At 43.9% G+C, this 15,920-nt stretch overlaps 1 protein-coding gene across 1 annotated transcript in view; it reads left to right on the top strand.

Moving 5' to 3' along the window:
* Window positions 1-15,920, top strand: part of SMC2 (structural maintenance of chromosomes 2) — a 75,938-nt gene that overhangs the window by 38,689 nt on the left and 21,329 nt on the right. The window contains exons 16-18 of the mRNA XM_068097486.2: window positions 3,912-4,047; window positions 4,754-4,878; window positions 6,592-6,785. Coding sequence (XP_067953587.2) covers window positions 3,912-4,047; window positions 4,754-4,878; window positions 6,592-6,785 — 455 coding nt within the window. The remainder of the gene's footprint in view (window positions 1-3,911; window positions 4,048-4,753; window positions 4,879-6,591; window positions 6,786-15,920) is intronic.

The following is a 15,920-nucleotide window of genomic DNA, read 5'->3' as shown; positions in this document are numbered from 1 at the left end:
GGTTCCCATCCTGGAATTCTTCGATCACCCTGGCAACTTCTGGTCCCGCAACCATCCAGCGACGTAGGGCACTAGGGTTGTCAGTGAGCCCAACTGCTCCACCGTCTCCTTTGATGCAGGCATTATTCTGCTCATGTGCCTGGTCAATCGGGATTGAAGAGAACACCCTCTGTGTTTTCTGAACGGTGAAGTGGCTTTCCCTGAATTTCCTGGCTACATCTGGGTGTTTGATGGTGAGTTCGGCCATGTCCTTCAGGTGCACTGGTATCCACCTAGCATAGTGGGTGTGATCCAGTGCATGGAACCAGGGGACCAGCTCTGTCAGAGCATCGAGGTACATCATTAACGATCCCTGCCTGAGAGAACGCACATACACTAGAACCAACAGTTCTAGTTCCAGCACGGTTGCCCAGTAGTGAAACTGGGGGATGTCTTCTCCTCTCTGGCAACACCAGTCTTCAAACTCCGGAAGGTCCTCTGCATCCCTGGTTTCTCCCAGACAGTAGTGGTTGTAGGTGTAGTGTAGTGTAGTCTCCCAGACACCAGAGATAATAGCAAATGTAGATTTCAAGTGGCGGCCATTTTGAAATCCAATATGGCGGACATAAAGAGAGAATTTCAAGTGGCCCAATATCTGAAAATGTTCGCAACATATTAATGTACATTTGTGCCAAATTTGGTGCTTGTATCACAAAATGCACAATTCTTTTGAATATTTGGGCTAAGCCGCCCCACTAGATTGCAAAGCAGATAGCGAAAGATAGGTGTGATGTGATGGGTGTGAGTTGCTTGAAGGATGAAGTGGGACAAATCGTTGTGGACCCAGATGGAATTAAAGGAAGATGAAAGAGATATATGGAAATACTGTTGAATGCAGAGAATGAATGGGATGGCAACATAGAGAGTAACCCAGTTTTAGGACCGGCAGAAAAGATAACCGAGAAGGAAGTTGAGGAAGCGATAAAAGCAATGAAGAGTGGAAAAGCGGGAGGGCCGACGGGAGTTGTGGGAGATATGTTGAAGGCAGCGGGAAATTGGGGTGTGAAGAGAATGACAGAGATCTGCAATCTGGTGGTGAAAGAAGGGCGCATTCCAGTGGATTGGGAACTGAGTACCCTCGTCCCTCTATACAAGGGGAAAGGTGACCCTCTGGACTGTGGCTCGTATCGAGCGATAAAGTTATTGGAGCATGGAATCTGCCAGGAAGTATTGGAAAGGGTGTTGGAGAGGAGGATAAGGAAGAAAGTGAAGATTGATGAAATGCAGTTTGGATTTATGCCAGGAAGAGGAACGACAGACGTGCGTTTTATTGTGAGGCAGTTGCAGGAGAAGTACATGGAGAAGAGGAAGAAGTTGTTTCTTGGGTTTGTTGATCTGGAGAAAGCCTTCGATAGGGTTCCACGTGAAGTAGTGACCATTGGCATTGAGGAAGTTAGGAGTGGAGGAATGGTTGATCAGTGTAGTGATGGCAATGTACAAAAGAGCGTGCACAGCTGTATGGACAAAGGACGGGAACAGTGGTGAGTTTGAGGTGAAGGTGGGAGTGCATCAGGGGTCGGTACTAAGTCCACTACTATTTGTAGCTGTGATGGAGGTGCTGGCTCAGAACGTAAAGGAGGGTTTACCGTGGGAGTTGTTGTATGCAGATGATCTGGTGTTGATTGCAGAAAGTATGGATGGACTGAAGGAGAAGATGAACAAGTGGAAGGAATGTATGGAGACAAAAGGTCTGAAGGTGAATATCGGAAAAACGAAGGTGATGGCAAGTGGTAAAGCATGTGGTGAGGTGGAAAGAACTGGGAAGTGGCCCTGTGCTGTGTGCAGGAAGGGTGTCGGAGTGAATTCCATTCAATGTACAATGTGCGCTGAGTGGGTTCATCAAAAATGTAGTGGTTTGAGAGGTTTATTAACCAGTGTGGCACCGACATTCAAGTGTAAGGTGTGCACAGAGGGAGATGCAGATGGAGGAAATGTTGAGTTGGATCTTGGAGAAGGCGTGAAGCTGGAAGGTGTGAAAACATTTTGTTACCTAGAAGACAGGCTGAATGGAGAAGGTGGATCAGACTCGGCAACGGTTGCTCGAGTGAGATGTGCATGGAAGAAGTTTCGGGAACTGAGTGGCGTGCTGACGAGGAGGGGAGTGTCGTTGAACCTGAAGGGAAAGGTGTATGCTGCATGTGTGAGAAGTGTTATGGTTTATGGGAGCGAGACATGGGTAATGAACGAAGAGCAGCAACGAAGGCTGGAAAGGGTGGAAATGTGAATGGTTCGCTGGATGTGTGGAGTATCGTTGAGAGAGAGGAAGACAAATGATGAATTGCGAAAGATGATGGGAATTGAGCCTGTGATGGATGCTGTGAAGAGGAACAGGTTGAGATGGTTTGGTCATGTGTTGAGAAAGGATGAAAGTGACTGGTTGAGAAGAGTGATAGAAATGAATGTAGAAGGAAGTAGAGGACGGGGAAGACCGAGAAAGACTTGGCTAAAGATGGTCGAAGAAGAAATGCGGGCAAGGGGTTAACAAGGGGAGATGCAGAAAATAGGGCAAAATGGAGAAGATTGTCATGGGGACCGCAAGGCTAACCCCCGCTCTTGCAGGGAAAATGGCCTTAAAATGCCTGTTGTGTTGTTGTTGCTGTTTCCTCTGTTTCTCTTTCTCCCTCACACCCTCTCCCACCCCTCTGTTATAATAAACCTTTTCTGATCATTCAGGGTATGGGACCTCCATTTAGCACTGGTCAAGGTCGATTAGGAAGTGTGTGTGCATTTCAAACGCTATTAATAGACGAATGGCGAGTGCTGGTTTATATTGGAACAAGCCAATTCGTCACACGGGTTGTTTAACCCTGATACGTGTTCGCCAATTACGGGCAGACTTGGTGACCTCTTGCCGTCTGGCTGTTCGTCGGGTGGTTAGAATCCCTCGAACATAACAATATAAAGTGTGTATTGTTACCTTGAATTATGTTACCATGGCAACCATCTCGGTAACTTAGCTTGTGCATGCGATATTTCAAAAACCATTCAATATTTCCCTTTCATATTGCACAGATATATTCCTCATACCCTCCCAAAAGGCGGCGGACCTAGCGTATCATGTCCTTGTTACCTCCGCCACCAAAGGTGGATGGAGGTTATGTTTTCAAACCCTGTTTGTCTATCTGTTTGTTTGTCTTTCAGTTTGTGAACAAAATATCTCAAAAGGTTGTGGATGGATTCGGACGAAATTTGGTAAAGATGTAGCGTATGTGACGAGGACTAAATGATTAGATTTTGGTGAAGATCTGGATTCGGATCCGGCTAGTATAATTTTTCTGAGTGATGCTTCACCATTGGGAGATGAGGCCAAAAACGATACTTTGCAGGATATCTCAAAATGTTATGGATGGATCTGGATGAAACTTGGTGGGCCAGTTGGGTGTCTGACAAGGATGATTCGATTCGATTTGGGTGAAGATCTGAATATGGATTCGCATATGAGAATTATTTCATTTTTTAAGTGATTCTTCACCATTGGGAGATCGGGCCAAAAACGGTACATAGCAGGATATCTCAAAAAGTTATTGATGGATTTGGATGAAACTTGTTGGACAGGTTGTGTGTGTGACAAGGAAGAATCGATTCAATTTTGGTGAAGATCCGGATCCAGCTAGTATAATTTTTTCAGTCATTCTTGGCCATTGAGTGCTCTGGCCAACCAGGCGGAAGTATGCTCTCTACTGAGTGGCGTTCTAGTTAGTTTTGAAATGAGGTCTATGTTTATTTCAAATTTAGATAACAAGGACTGTAACGGCATTTTGTATTACTTTTTTGGGGTTTTTTTTGAAAGAAGCAAATCCAATTATTTTGAAGTGAGATGAAATTTTAACTCAAACCTGGTATTTTTTTTTTTTTATCCCTTTGTTTCTCAGGTGCCAGGGCTCAAACCACCTCCGTGTTGCTCCAGCTTCAGGAACTTTCTGTTCAGAATCAGGAGCTGGAGTCTGCTCGTGCTCAACTTGTTGTCACCGAGCAGCAGCTTGCAAAGCTTGAGGGGATTGCCAAAAAGTACAATAAAAAAAAAAAAAATTTATTCCTTTAATATTTTAAACTGATGTATCTGCTCTTTCCTTTTCCTTGGCCTTCTGGTCTTTATTTGTTTTTGTTTTCTCCTCACTCAATCCATTTTCCACTTTAAACGAGCCACACACCAGAGCAATTTGTTTGTGCAAATTCCGGCCAATTTCTCTTAGTATTACTCAAGCGTCTCCAAATAATCCTCTGTTTCACCTCTCCATGAAAGTTGTCATGTGGGGCTCATTTGCAAGTCCTTTCTTTCACCTGAGGAATGCCCCGAGATCATCCTATTCCTCCAGCAAATTGCTTGCGGTTGATATCCCATACTTGGTGTTTGCGATATCCAAATGTAATCTCCACTTTTAAACCCCTCTCAAATCAAGGCAAATCGTACAGTTTTGTCGGGTTCCTCTCTGGTGGAGGATTCTGTCAATTTTAAAGTTTAATTTAAACACCCAAAGACAAATTCGCAGGAAATGAAGCCACTGTGCTTGAAATTCACTTGGGAAATGTTCAAGATGTATGCAAGGTTTGCTTCAATCATACCTGAATTTGGTAATTACTTTTGTGTAATCGCTGGGATTTGCATGATTGAATTGCCCCATTGTGTGGGCAGCTTTAAACATTTCTCAAATAGGATTATTGGATCAAGCTTTGAAACCTTTGGTGTGCGTGCGTGTGCACGATGGTGCTGCAGATATGGGGAGCTGAAGCAAGTGGTGGAACTTCACAAACAGCAAGAAGCACTCCACCTAGCAACCTTACAGCAGAGCAGAGAGCACAGGAGAGAAGTGGAGCTCAAAACGCTTCAAAATACTATCCGTAAGTATTATATCTTTATAATTGACTCGCTGGAATTTTCATAAATAAACTGTTGTGTTGACCAGAAGTTGAAGAATGTTAACAAAATCCACCAGTGTTTGAGTAGTACACAATAATGCTTCCTGCCAACAAGACAAGACAGTTTATTTGAGTCGTGGGCTGCTATGGGGAAGGAGGAGCAGAGGGTGCAATATCTGACATATCACTATAATACCCTCCTCCAGTCTCTGGTCAGAGTCTGTCCGTTCATGGGTGGGCTCCACCCGTTCTGGGAGGGGCTTCAAAAACAAATCTCCATTTTGTTTGCTCCGCAGGGCTCTGAGCCCTCTGTTAGGCTCGCGCTTTCTGACTCTTTCACGGTTTTACCTCGACTCTAATTCAATATCTCATTTCATTTTTCATAGTCGCTAAGATGGGTTGACTCGATTGCATAAAACGGGAGGAAAATTCGACGAAAGTTACCGTTTTTACACACTTTTATTTAACTTCATCTGAACTTTGCGTGTTTGTCCCGTTTCAAATCTTTGAGCAGTTCGTTTTCTGGGTTCCATACGTCCTAGAGAGCTGAAATTTGGCCCACGGTCTTCTTTTCTGGTACATTTTCATCGATCAAAATTTAATTTAAAAAATAACATTAAAAAAATTTATGTACATATATATATATATATATATATATATATATATATATAAAAAAGAGGTTTTAAATACAAGTGTGCAGCCCTAAAACATGTTTTTTCGTTTACTTGTCAGAACAAAATGCATTTTAAATGAAATTAAGGCCTGTAATATAAAATCCATTGAGACTCCCTCACAGCTTTATGTCAACTCCAAGTCATCATCTGATTTCATTTCTTACAAATACATTTGTGCAAAATAATTGTTTGAATTATGATTGGTGTAAACCATGACAACACAGCAACTCAGGTGCAGTCATTTATCTATATATCTATATATCTGGGCAGTGTCTGTGTTGTCATTGAAATACTCTCTGAAACTTTTGTTTCCGTGCTTGTGAAGTGTTTTTAATAACGTGGTGGTGGTTTTGAATCACGAGGTGGTGGTTTTGTATCACGTGGTGGAGAGATATTTTGAATTATGTGGTGGTGAGGTGTTTTTAAATCATGTGGTGGTGAGGTGTTGTTAAATCACGTGTTGGTGAGGTGTTTTGAATGACGTGGTGGTGAGGTGTTTTTAATTATATGGTGGTGAGGTGTTTTGAATTACGTGGTGGTGAGGTGTTTTAAATTACTTGGTGGTGAGGTGCTTTGAATTACGTGGTGGTGAGGTGTAATCGTCCCAAACTTCCAGTCTGCACCTACCCCCTCCCATATGTATGTGCTGAGGGGTTCTTTTTAAAATTATTTTTATATATTTTTTCAACCTAAATTGCTTATAAAAAAGTAATATCGCAAACACTACAAATACATTTGTTGAAAAAAATTGACTTGAAGTTTTGGATAAATGACGTGAAAAAATTGAAAAATTGACCAATGGATAAATTATTGATCATTGCTGTAAATTTGTAAATGACAGATCTTCACCATTATAAGCTGATACTCACAGGTGTGAGCAAACTAGTCGCTAGATCATGGTTGCCATGCAAAATCAGAATTTTGGAAGGAAAAAGATTCCTCAATACCTGTCTTTCTCTCTCCATCTTGTCACCTTGACCCTTCCCCTCCCCTCTTCACCACTCACCCCATTTACTTCCAGAGGAAGGTGAACAGGCTGCCAAGGAAGCAGCTCTTGCCTTACAGGAGGCGGAGAAGCATGCTTCTTCACTGGAGAAACAGCTGGCCAGTGCCAAAGGTGGTCGTGATCGAGAACTCGTTGTAGCACGAACTGAGCTTGAGGAATGTCGAGAGCGGGCAAATTCCGCAAGCCAAACCCTTAAGGACCTAGAGCAGGTCTGTGGCTACAACATGGGTGGAGGAATAAATGAGATGGCAAATTAGAACACACAATAATGCATGGTCACTGTTTGGTGTGCACCGTATGTTTGGCCGCAGTGTGATTGATATTGCAGTTGTGATTATTTCGGTTATCATGAGTTGATCGTTAAAAGTTCCTTCATCAAGATTCCTTTCGATGCCTTTTGCTAACTTCTATAGAACTTATAATATATCCCTCCCTTCTCTTTTGCTATAATAAGGGACATATACTTGGAAATAGCACTGTCCATTACTTCAGTGGATGAACACCTTTTGCAAGTACACACGGCGATTATTTTCTTAATGCATTTTCTTAATGCTTGTCCTCGAGTCTGCTCTTTGGAGATGCCTTTCACGTCATTCATGTTATTAGTCCCCTACCAGTGTACACCGGAGGGGACTATAGGTTTGCACGCCGTCCCTCAGTCCGTCAGTCCGTCAGTCCGTCATGCAAAGAACAGTTTTCTGGACTTTTTTTCTAAACGCTTAATGCTAATGATTTCAAACTTGGCACATGGTTTCCTCATGATAAGTTACAGGTCAAGTTCGAACTTCACGACGTTTCGATAATTTTTAACAAAGTTATGGCACTTTGAACTTTGGTAGTTCTGATAATTCTGATGATCCTTAATTCAGTGCCATTTTAAGTTTTAATTTCCTTTAAAAACCAATTTCTCTGCAATAAAAGGACCGATTGAGATTAAAATTTTCACCATATGATGGACTCGGTCTGGAGAATATTTTAATTGTAATTATGACGTCGCAGGTCACGTGGTTCGGCCGCTATATTGTTTTTCGTGAAAACACGAAAACCCCTTTTTCTCTGCAACAGCTGAACAGATCGAGGCCAAACTTTGCAGGCGGAATCGCATACCCATGACGAACAAAAAAAGTCAGCGAGCATGACGTCATGCGTCACATGGTTTCAGAGTTATGACGTTTTTAAGCATGAACCTTTAAAACCGAGCTCCTCCCTCATTTTTGATCCAATCGAGGGGAAACTTCACAGATCTGTTCAGCACTAAAATGTCCTTTTGGAATTTGCGATAGGGCACGTGGTTTGGCAGATATCGTTAATTAAACGAAAGTATTAAAAAAAAAAATGGATATCTCTTGAATCGCTAGTACCTCAGACCGTGAGTTGGTAATAATTTATATAATTCACACAGTGCCATACGTGCAGGCTGCTCCACGGAGCGACCTTGCGGGCTTATCAACGAGGCGAGGCGTGACACACGTGTCTCAGCATACCTCAGATCAAGTTTGAAAACCAGCATCAACAGTGCATAAATTTGCATATTCGATCATTTTTGACAAAGTTATGGCACTTTGAACTTTGGTAGGGGACATGTATTGCAGCACAATACTCAGAATGCTTGTTTTTATTTCAATGAGGCTTCATCTATATTCGAAGATGGTAGTGCAGATGTTTCATATTGTTGAGTATTCTTTGGTACATGTATATAGAGGGATGGAGAGGTTGGAAAGTCTGTATGTGTGCTTGCAGGTGTATTTTACAACAATGGGTTAGGTGTAAAAAGGGGGTTAATGAACTCATAATTGATGTTAGAATGAGTCATCCTGAAATACCACAATTGGAGCTGCCAGGATCAATTACACTGGTCAACAAAATTTGAAAAGTTTTATGGTTCTAGTATATTTCACTAGCACATCCAGTTTTTGAGAACCAGTATACCATAGGAATATCAGCCACAGCCGAAATTCGTCTTGTACTCACTAATCAGGACTTTGTAACGAGACTATCTGAGCTGGAAAGCATTGCTTGGGACAGCTTTGTGGCTCTTGCTAACAATTACCTTGGAAATTTTTGAGCACCAAATTATGAAGAGCTTGTTGACAAGATGTTTAAGAGTTACCAGGCGCTTGGTGCTCGAATGTCACTCAAGATACATTTCTTCCATTCTCATCTGGACTTCCTTCCACAAAATCTTGGCGATGTCAGTGATGAACATGGAGAAAGATATCACCAGGAAATTGCCATCATGGAGACTCGATATCAAGGCCGATTCAATCCAAACGTGATGGGTGACTACTGTTGAACTTTACAGCGTGAAAGTGATTGCTCCGACAAACGCAAAAGTAGAGTTCAGAAGCACTTTTAATGTGATGTAAATAAAAACTTAAAGTTCATATTATTTTTGGAGATTTACATTTTTTATGTGATGTAAATAAAAACTTTAAGTTCATATTATTTTTTGTGACAATAAATAGACTTATTGAGACTTAATCAAGAAATTCGCATGCTCTAAAGATTTTTTCCACACTTATGATTTACTACGTCAAGGTTACATGATAGCGAAATTTTAAGGTCATAGTCGGATTTGTGGGTACGAAATTAGTTGGAAACAGTTGAAAATAAGTCAGAACCAATTTGGCTGTTGACCAGTGTTATGCAAGAAGACAATTATTGTCTGGTATACCTCCAGCCCTCTGCGTTTTTTTTTTGTTGTTTTTTTTTTAATGCCTGCGCTGGCAAAGTCGCTGGAAGCATTGTTTGGGTTGACAGTCCATTCGTCTGTGCGGCCGTGATATGTCTTCTTTTTTTTTGTTGTTTTTTTGTATACAAGATCGAGGCTTGTGAAAGAGCTAACATTAATCACACAGAAAGACAAACCAACACATAAAACATATAACTTGGGGAGCGGTAGACAAGATGGGGAGAGAGAGGGGAAGGAAACGCACAACATTTGAGAGCAGGGACATCGAGAGATCTGTGGGAGGGAGAGGGCTTTGAGGGGGGTTGGGAGGGAGGCATGGGAAGGGGGTGTGGTAGAGGTATAAAACATATGGACACTGCAAGGACTTCCAGGAAAGAAGTTGGAATTTCAAACAAAGTGGATCTGGGGTGAATTAGCGGGGGGTAGAAAAGATCAAGGTTTTGGATGGGGGAAGATAAGAGATGGTGGTGAACAGCTGTTTTAAAGACCTGGAGGGAGGAGTGGGATTGAAGGGAGTGTGGGAGTTTGTTCCAGAGGTGGGAGAAAAGAGGAATGAAAGAGTGAAGGTGAGCAGAGAGCCTAGATTTCGGCAGTTTAACCATCAGAGGGTTGCTGGCAGATCTTGTATGACCTGCAGGAATATTTGGGGGACAAAGCACAGAGAGAGCTGGTGGAGCAAGGCCGGAGAGGAGTCGGTAGAAGACAGAAAGACCACCTACCTGCCTGCGGTGAGTGAGTGAAAGGCCCTCGGAGATAGCTTCATCGCGGGAGATTCCAATGATTCTGAAAGCTTTGGTTTCAACAGCGTTAAGCCGAGCGAGGTGTGAGGCAGGAGCACCGGCCCATAGGGGAGAACAGTATTCCATTGAGCTGCGGATGAAAGCCTTGTATGTGGTGAGGAGCTCAGGTGTGCCAAGGAAAGACTTCGCACGACGGAGGATGCCCAGTCGGCGACTAGCTTTGGAGGCCAGCTTGGAAATGTGGTTTTCCCAAGAAAGATCATGGCAGATAGTGAGACCCAAAAGCTTGAGCGACAGAACTTCTTGGAGAGGATTGTTGAGAAAGTAGATGGGAGGGTTGTCCAGTCGGTCTTTTCGGAGAGACATCGTAAGAGTGTGAGATTTGTCAGGATTGAAAGACATGTTCCACTTGTTTGACCAGTGTGTGATTTTTCTCCAGGTCTTCAGAGAGTGAGGAGGCTGCAGACTGCCGATCTAAGGGAAGAGGAATGTAGCGGCAGAGAGTGGAGTCATCAGCAAAGAGATAGAGAGGATTTTCCAGAGAGTCGGAGAGATCATTGATGAAGACCAGAAAAAGCACAGGGCCCAGAACACTGCCTTGGGGAAGTCCAGCCTGAACAGGAAGGGGAGATGAGAGGAATCCATTCAGGGCCACACGTTGATTACAACCAGAGAGGAAGTCCGCAAGCCATGCGTGGAGATTTCCATGGATACCATAGGAGGAGAGTTTGGTGAGCAGAGCTGGGTGCCAGACCGTATCGAAGGCACGTGATATGTCAATTGAGACAGCTCTGATTTCCTGTTTGGCATTGAGGACCTCCATCCATTGTTGAGACAGCCGAAGCAGCATGTCCAGAGTAGAATGACCTGGTCTGAATCCATATTGATGATCAGAGATCAAGCTGTTGGAGAAGAGGAAGGATTTGATATCTGAAGCAATGATGGATTCCATGACTTTGCTGATAATTGGGAGCAGGCTTATTGGTCTGTAGTTGCAAGGATCTGTTTTTGCACCTTTTTTGTGTAAGGCGATAATGTTTGCTGATTTCCAAGCAGATGGCAGATGACCTTGAGCAAAAGAGAGGGTGAAAAGAACAGAGAGAGGGTGAGATAGAGCGGCAGAGCAGGATTTGAAGACCCGTGGGCTGATGCCGTCTGGTCCAGTTGCAGAATCATAGTCGAGGTTTGACAAAAACTTCTCACCTTGTCAGGAGAGAAGGACACAGAGTCCAGGAGCAGTTGGGTTCGAAGGGGTAAGGTGGGAACAGAGAGAGATGGGTTTGGGACACAAGATTTTGAGGCAAACACAGAGTTGAGGCATTCAGCTTTGTCACGTGCGGTGTTAACTGTGTAGCCATTTGAGGTAAGGGAGGGGATGGAGGAGGAACAAACACCAGAAACGGATTTGACCAGACGCCACCAGGATTTGGAGGAAGGAGACAGGTTTGAGAGTTCATTCTTGAGTGTGGAGAGATAGTGCTTCCTGGCACTCCTGAGGGTAGACCCACACTTGTTCCAAGCTTGGTGGAAGGAACTGAGATTGCCTTCAGTTGGATTAGCCTTCCAAGAGGCAAAGGCAAGTTGTTTCATGGCAACTGCCTCACCACAAGATTCAGTGTACCATGGACGGGATGAAAGGTAAGACAACTGAAGACGAGATGGGATAAATCTGTGCATGAGAGAGAGCAGTTTGCTTTGGAAGAATTCCCAGGAAGAATTGATGTCAGAGGCAGTAGAGATGGGAGACCAGTCCAGATGATTGATGGCTGCTTGCAGACCGTGCCAGTCGGCCTGAGTGAAATGCCAGACTCGTCCGCTGAGGAGGCTCTCTGAGAATGGCCAGAGAGATGTCCACTTTAACAAGCACATGATCAGAAAAACCGATTGGAGCAGAAGTAGAGCAGCAGACATTTGCAGGGAAGTTTGTCATAACCAAGTCTAGAAGAGAAGATACTCCATTGGCTGAGATCCGGGTCGGGAAATTGACAGATTGTGTCAATCCCAGTGAGTCACAGAAGTCCTTTGCTGAGGTGCCATGACTGGTGAGAGAGGAACCCACACCCAGCCAGCTGGCATGATGACAGTTGAAATCGCCACATATGAGGAAGAGAGAGTTGGGATGAGTGGATAGAAGTTGGTCCATGTTGTCAGACAGTGAAATGTAAATGGAGTCATCACTGTTTGGAGGACAATACAGAACACATATGAACAAAAGGTGGGAGCGGAGAGTAAGCCGTAGCCAGAGGTACTCCTGGGGGTGAGGTGGAGAGAGGGCAGTGCAAGGAGAGTGAGGAAGAGAGTTTTTGATAAGGATAGCAACCCCACCACCAGGACGAGGCTCAGGTCTATCATACTGGAGGAGGGAGTAACCAGGAAGAGATATTAAGGAATCAGAGACATCTTGAAGGTGGAAAGTTTCTGTTAAGCAGATCAAGTCTGGATTGTCAGAAGCAACCTGCATGGAGAGATCAGTCAGGTTTGAGCGAAGGCCCCAGATATTTGAGGTCCATACCGTTAATGAAGAGAGAGGGGGAGCATTGGGTACAGGACAGAGGAGGGGAGGGGTAGGGTAAGATGAAGGATGAGAGGGGGAGGTAGGGAGAGCAGTTGATAGTGTGTCAGAGATTACAGAAGAGTTACAAGAAAGGGAAGGATGAGGAGGACGAAGGGCTTGATGGTGATGGGATGAGGCACAGTGAGGGGTTGTTTGAGGGGGGGGGGGCAGAGGAAAGTAGAGGTTGGGGGAGGTGGAGGTATGAGATAGAAGGGAGACAAAATGGGGAGGAGGCGGCTTAGGGGAGGAGGGAGAATTGGAGAGGCATGGTATGGGGGGAGATTTGAAGGGGAGGGGTTGGGGGGAGTTTTGAAAGGGAAGGGGGAGTTTAGGAGTGGAGGGGCAAGGGGGGGGGAGTTTAGGAGTGGAGGGGCAAGGGGGGAGTTTAGGAGTGTATGGGCAAGGGGGGGGGGGTTTGGAGGGGAGGCGGCAAGAGGGGAGTTTAGAAAGTGGATGATTAATGAAAGACGAACATTGATAACAAATTGGGTTTGTTGTGATTTTCAAGTTAGCAATCCGATTAAGAACGATGGAGGAGGGATGGAATGAATGTGAATTTAGAACATGTAGTGAGAGAGAATTATAAGAGATTGAATTTATTTTTTTTTAAGTGGAATGAGTTGGAGAGGAAATTGAAAAAAGCCTTTTAAATAGGAAGAAAAACAGCGTGTTGTAAAATACCACTGAATAAAACACTGCAGGGGAAAGTTTAAACATATTTAAATAATATTTAAACAGAACTGTGAAGAACAATCTTATACGTAGTGTGTTCAAAAAGTATCCGACCTTTATTTTTCGTGCGTAAAAAAAAAAGAAGCTAGGGAGACGTTGATTGGTGCATGTATGTAGGCGATCCTAATGCGCACGCGTGAATTTTTTCCCACCTGCAGAAGCTGTCATTCGACGGCAGACCGCCGATGAGTGAGGAAATGTAAGTGAGCGCCGTCGGATTTTCGTTTTTGACAAAATGACGGAAAAACTTGAACAACGCTACTGCATCAAATTTTGTGTAACTTTGTGTAACAACTTTTTTTGGCCTCGGGGATGTTGGATGCTTCCATTGTGATGACTGCAACTTGGTTTCTGGGTCGTACCCATAAACCCAGGACTCATCGCCAGTGATCACTGTGTTGAGGAAGCTGGGATCGCTGTTCACAGTCTCCAGCATGTCTTGTGCGATCTTCAAACGGAGTTGCTTCTGCTCAATCGTTAGCAGCTTTGGTACGAACTTCGCTGAGTTTTCCTGAAGCCCAAATCCTCCTTCATAATGGAATGAACGGTGTTGAATCTTGCGGATCGTTTCCACTTGGGAATCGCCAAGCTTTACACAAAATTTGATGCAGTAGCGTTGTTCAAGTTTTTCCGTCATTTTGTCAAAAACGAAAATCCGACGGCGCTCACTTACATTTCCTCACTCGTCGGCGGTCTGCCGTCGAATGACAGCTTCTGCAGGTGGGAAAAAATTCACGCGTGCGCATTAGGATCGCCTACATACGTGCACCAATAAACGCCTCCCTAGCTTCTTTTTTTTTACGCACGGAAAATAAAGGTCGGATACTTTTTGAACACAGTAGTATTCACAAAATACCAACGGGGAGAGGGCCAAGAGGGACAACCACGAGTCACGTGAACAGGGCAAAAGGTGGATGGCAAGGAGATAATGGGGGCGGGGCGAACAGCACACATGTACAGAACTACACGATGAGACAACAGCACACGTGGAGAAAGGAAAATAAATTTTTGGTTTTTTTTGGGGGGGTGGTGGGGAGGAGGAGGGGTGGGGATTTAAACCGTTAAACAAAGAGTATTATGTTCAGGGTAGAAGGGAAAAATCTAAGAACCAAGCAAAACTTAAGTTAACAACCACCGACGGGGGTAGCCTCAGGGTACAAGGCCACATACACGCGGAGAAAACAGAACACGATTAATTAATTACGAGTTACAGGAAATTCAAACCAAAACTAACTATAAACAAACAATAACGCATAGACGATAAAATAACGAGTTGAAATTTGACCAACACACAAATGGAAAAATAACTTCACTTTGGATGCCCGAAGAGAACCAAGCCTCAAGGTGGGAAGCTTCAACAACTAGGCCGCACGGCACGAAATACTCGACCCTTCACTTCATAACTTCACCGCGATAGGTCTTCACTGCGATAACTTAAGAATAGCTGAAGGGATTTAAATCAAACTTGGATCAAGTATGTACAATGACATAAAGATGAACTGATTAGATTTTTGGGTCAAGAGTCAAAGGTTAGAGTCTATAATAGGTTTTCGTTACCGTGATAACTTAAGAACGGCTGAAAGGAACGATGTCAAACTTCGTACAAGCATGTATAATGATTTAACGATAAATAGATTCAATTATGGGGTCAAGAGGCCAAAGGTCAGAGGTACCAGTTGCTTAAAAATTCTGCTACTCCTCTAATTTGTGAACCAGTGATGGGATTTTGACCAAACTTGCTATTGGTACATATTATGATGCAAAGACGAACTGATTGTGTGATATATATATATATATACACACACACATACACATACACATACACACACACACACATACATACATACATACATACATACATACAGCAATACCCCGGCCTACGTCATTAATTGGTTCCATTAGCCGTGGCGTAACTCGGTTTTTGACGTAAACCGGGCGTAATCCCTTAAAATGAAGACAAACACCGTAAAAGTAAATAACTCGCCGACGGCGCTTTTTCATTAACGTTATGCATACCCTGGTGTTGGGCTAGCGGCTAGGGTGCCGGCTTAGGATCCTAGGATCCTGGGTTTGAATCCCGGTCGATCGCTGAATTAACACCAGGGGGGTTGACTCAGCCTGTCATCCTTCCGAGGTCGGCTAATTGAGTACCAGTTCACTGGTAATTCCCTGTTTGTCGTTAAAAGGCGGCAAAAAGGGTTGGCGTCAGGAAGGGCATCCGGCCGTAAAACATTGCTTCAAAAAGGGGACGGAAAAACAACAACAACCACGGTGCCCGAAAAAGGCCAACCCCCGCTTGCGGGGAAAAAAAATGGCCTCTAAAGGTGGGTTTTTTTTTTTTTTAATGCGAGAATACGTTCCCTATCATGAATGATGCTCGATACCGTTGACCGTGGCAGCCCTAAGGGCATGCGCTATCACCGACACTTTTTCACCTTTTTCATACCTTTTAATCAGATTTAACTTATCTTCCATCGTAACCACATTACGCTTGGAAACACTGGCACTACCCTTCTTAGGACCCATGGCTAACACAGACTATGTAAAGGAATAATCACAAAAATAACAGCGAAAGGCAAAGCAAGCACGCGACCGCAGCACAGGACAAAATGCATATGGCGTCGCC

This window comes from Myxine glutinosa, chromosome 2, assembly GCF_964187855.1.
Source record: "Myxine glutinosa chromosome 2, kmMyxGlut1.1, whole genome shotgun sequence".
Classification (NCBI taxonomy): domain Eukaryota; kingdom Metazoa; phylum Chordata; class Myxini; order Myxiniformes; family Myxinidae; genus Myxine; species Myxine glutinosa.
The sequence above is the reverse complement of the archived record's forward strand: the minus strand, read 5'-3'. Positions and strand labels throughout refer to the sequence as shown.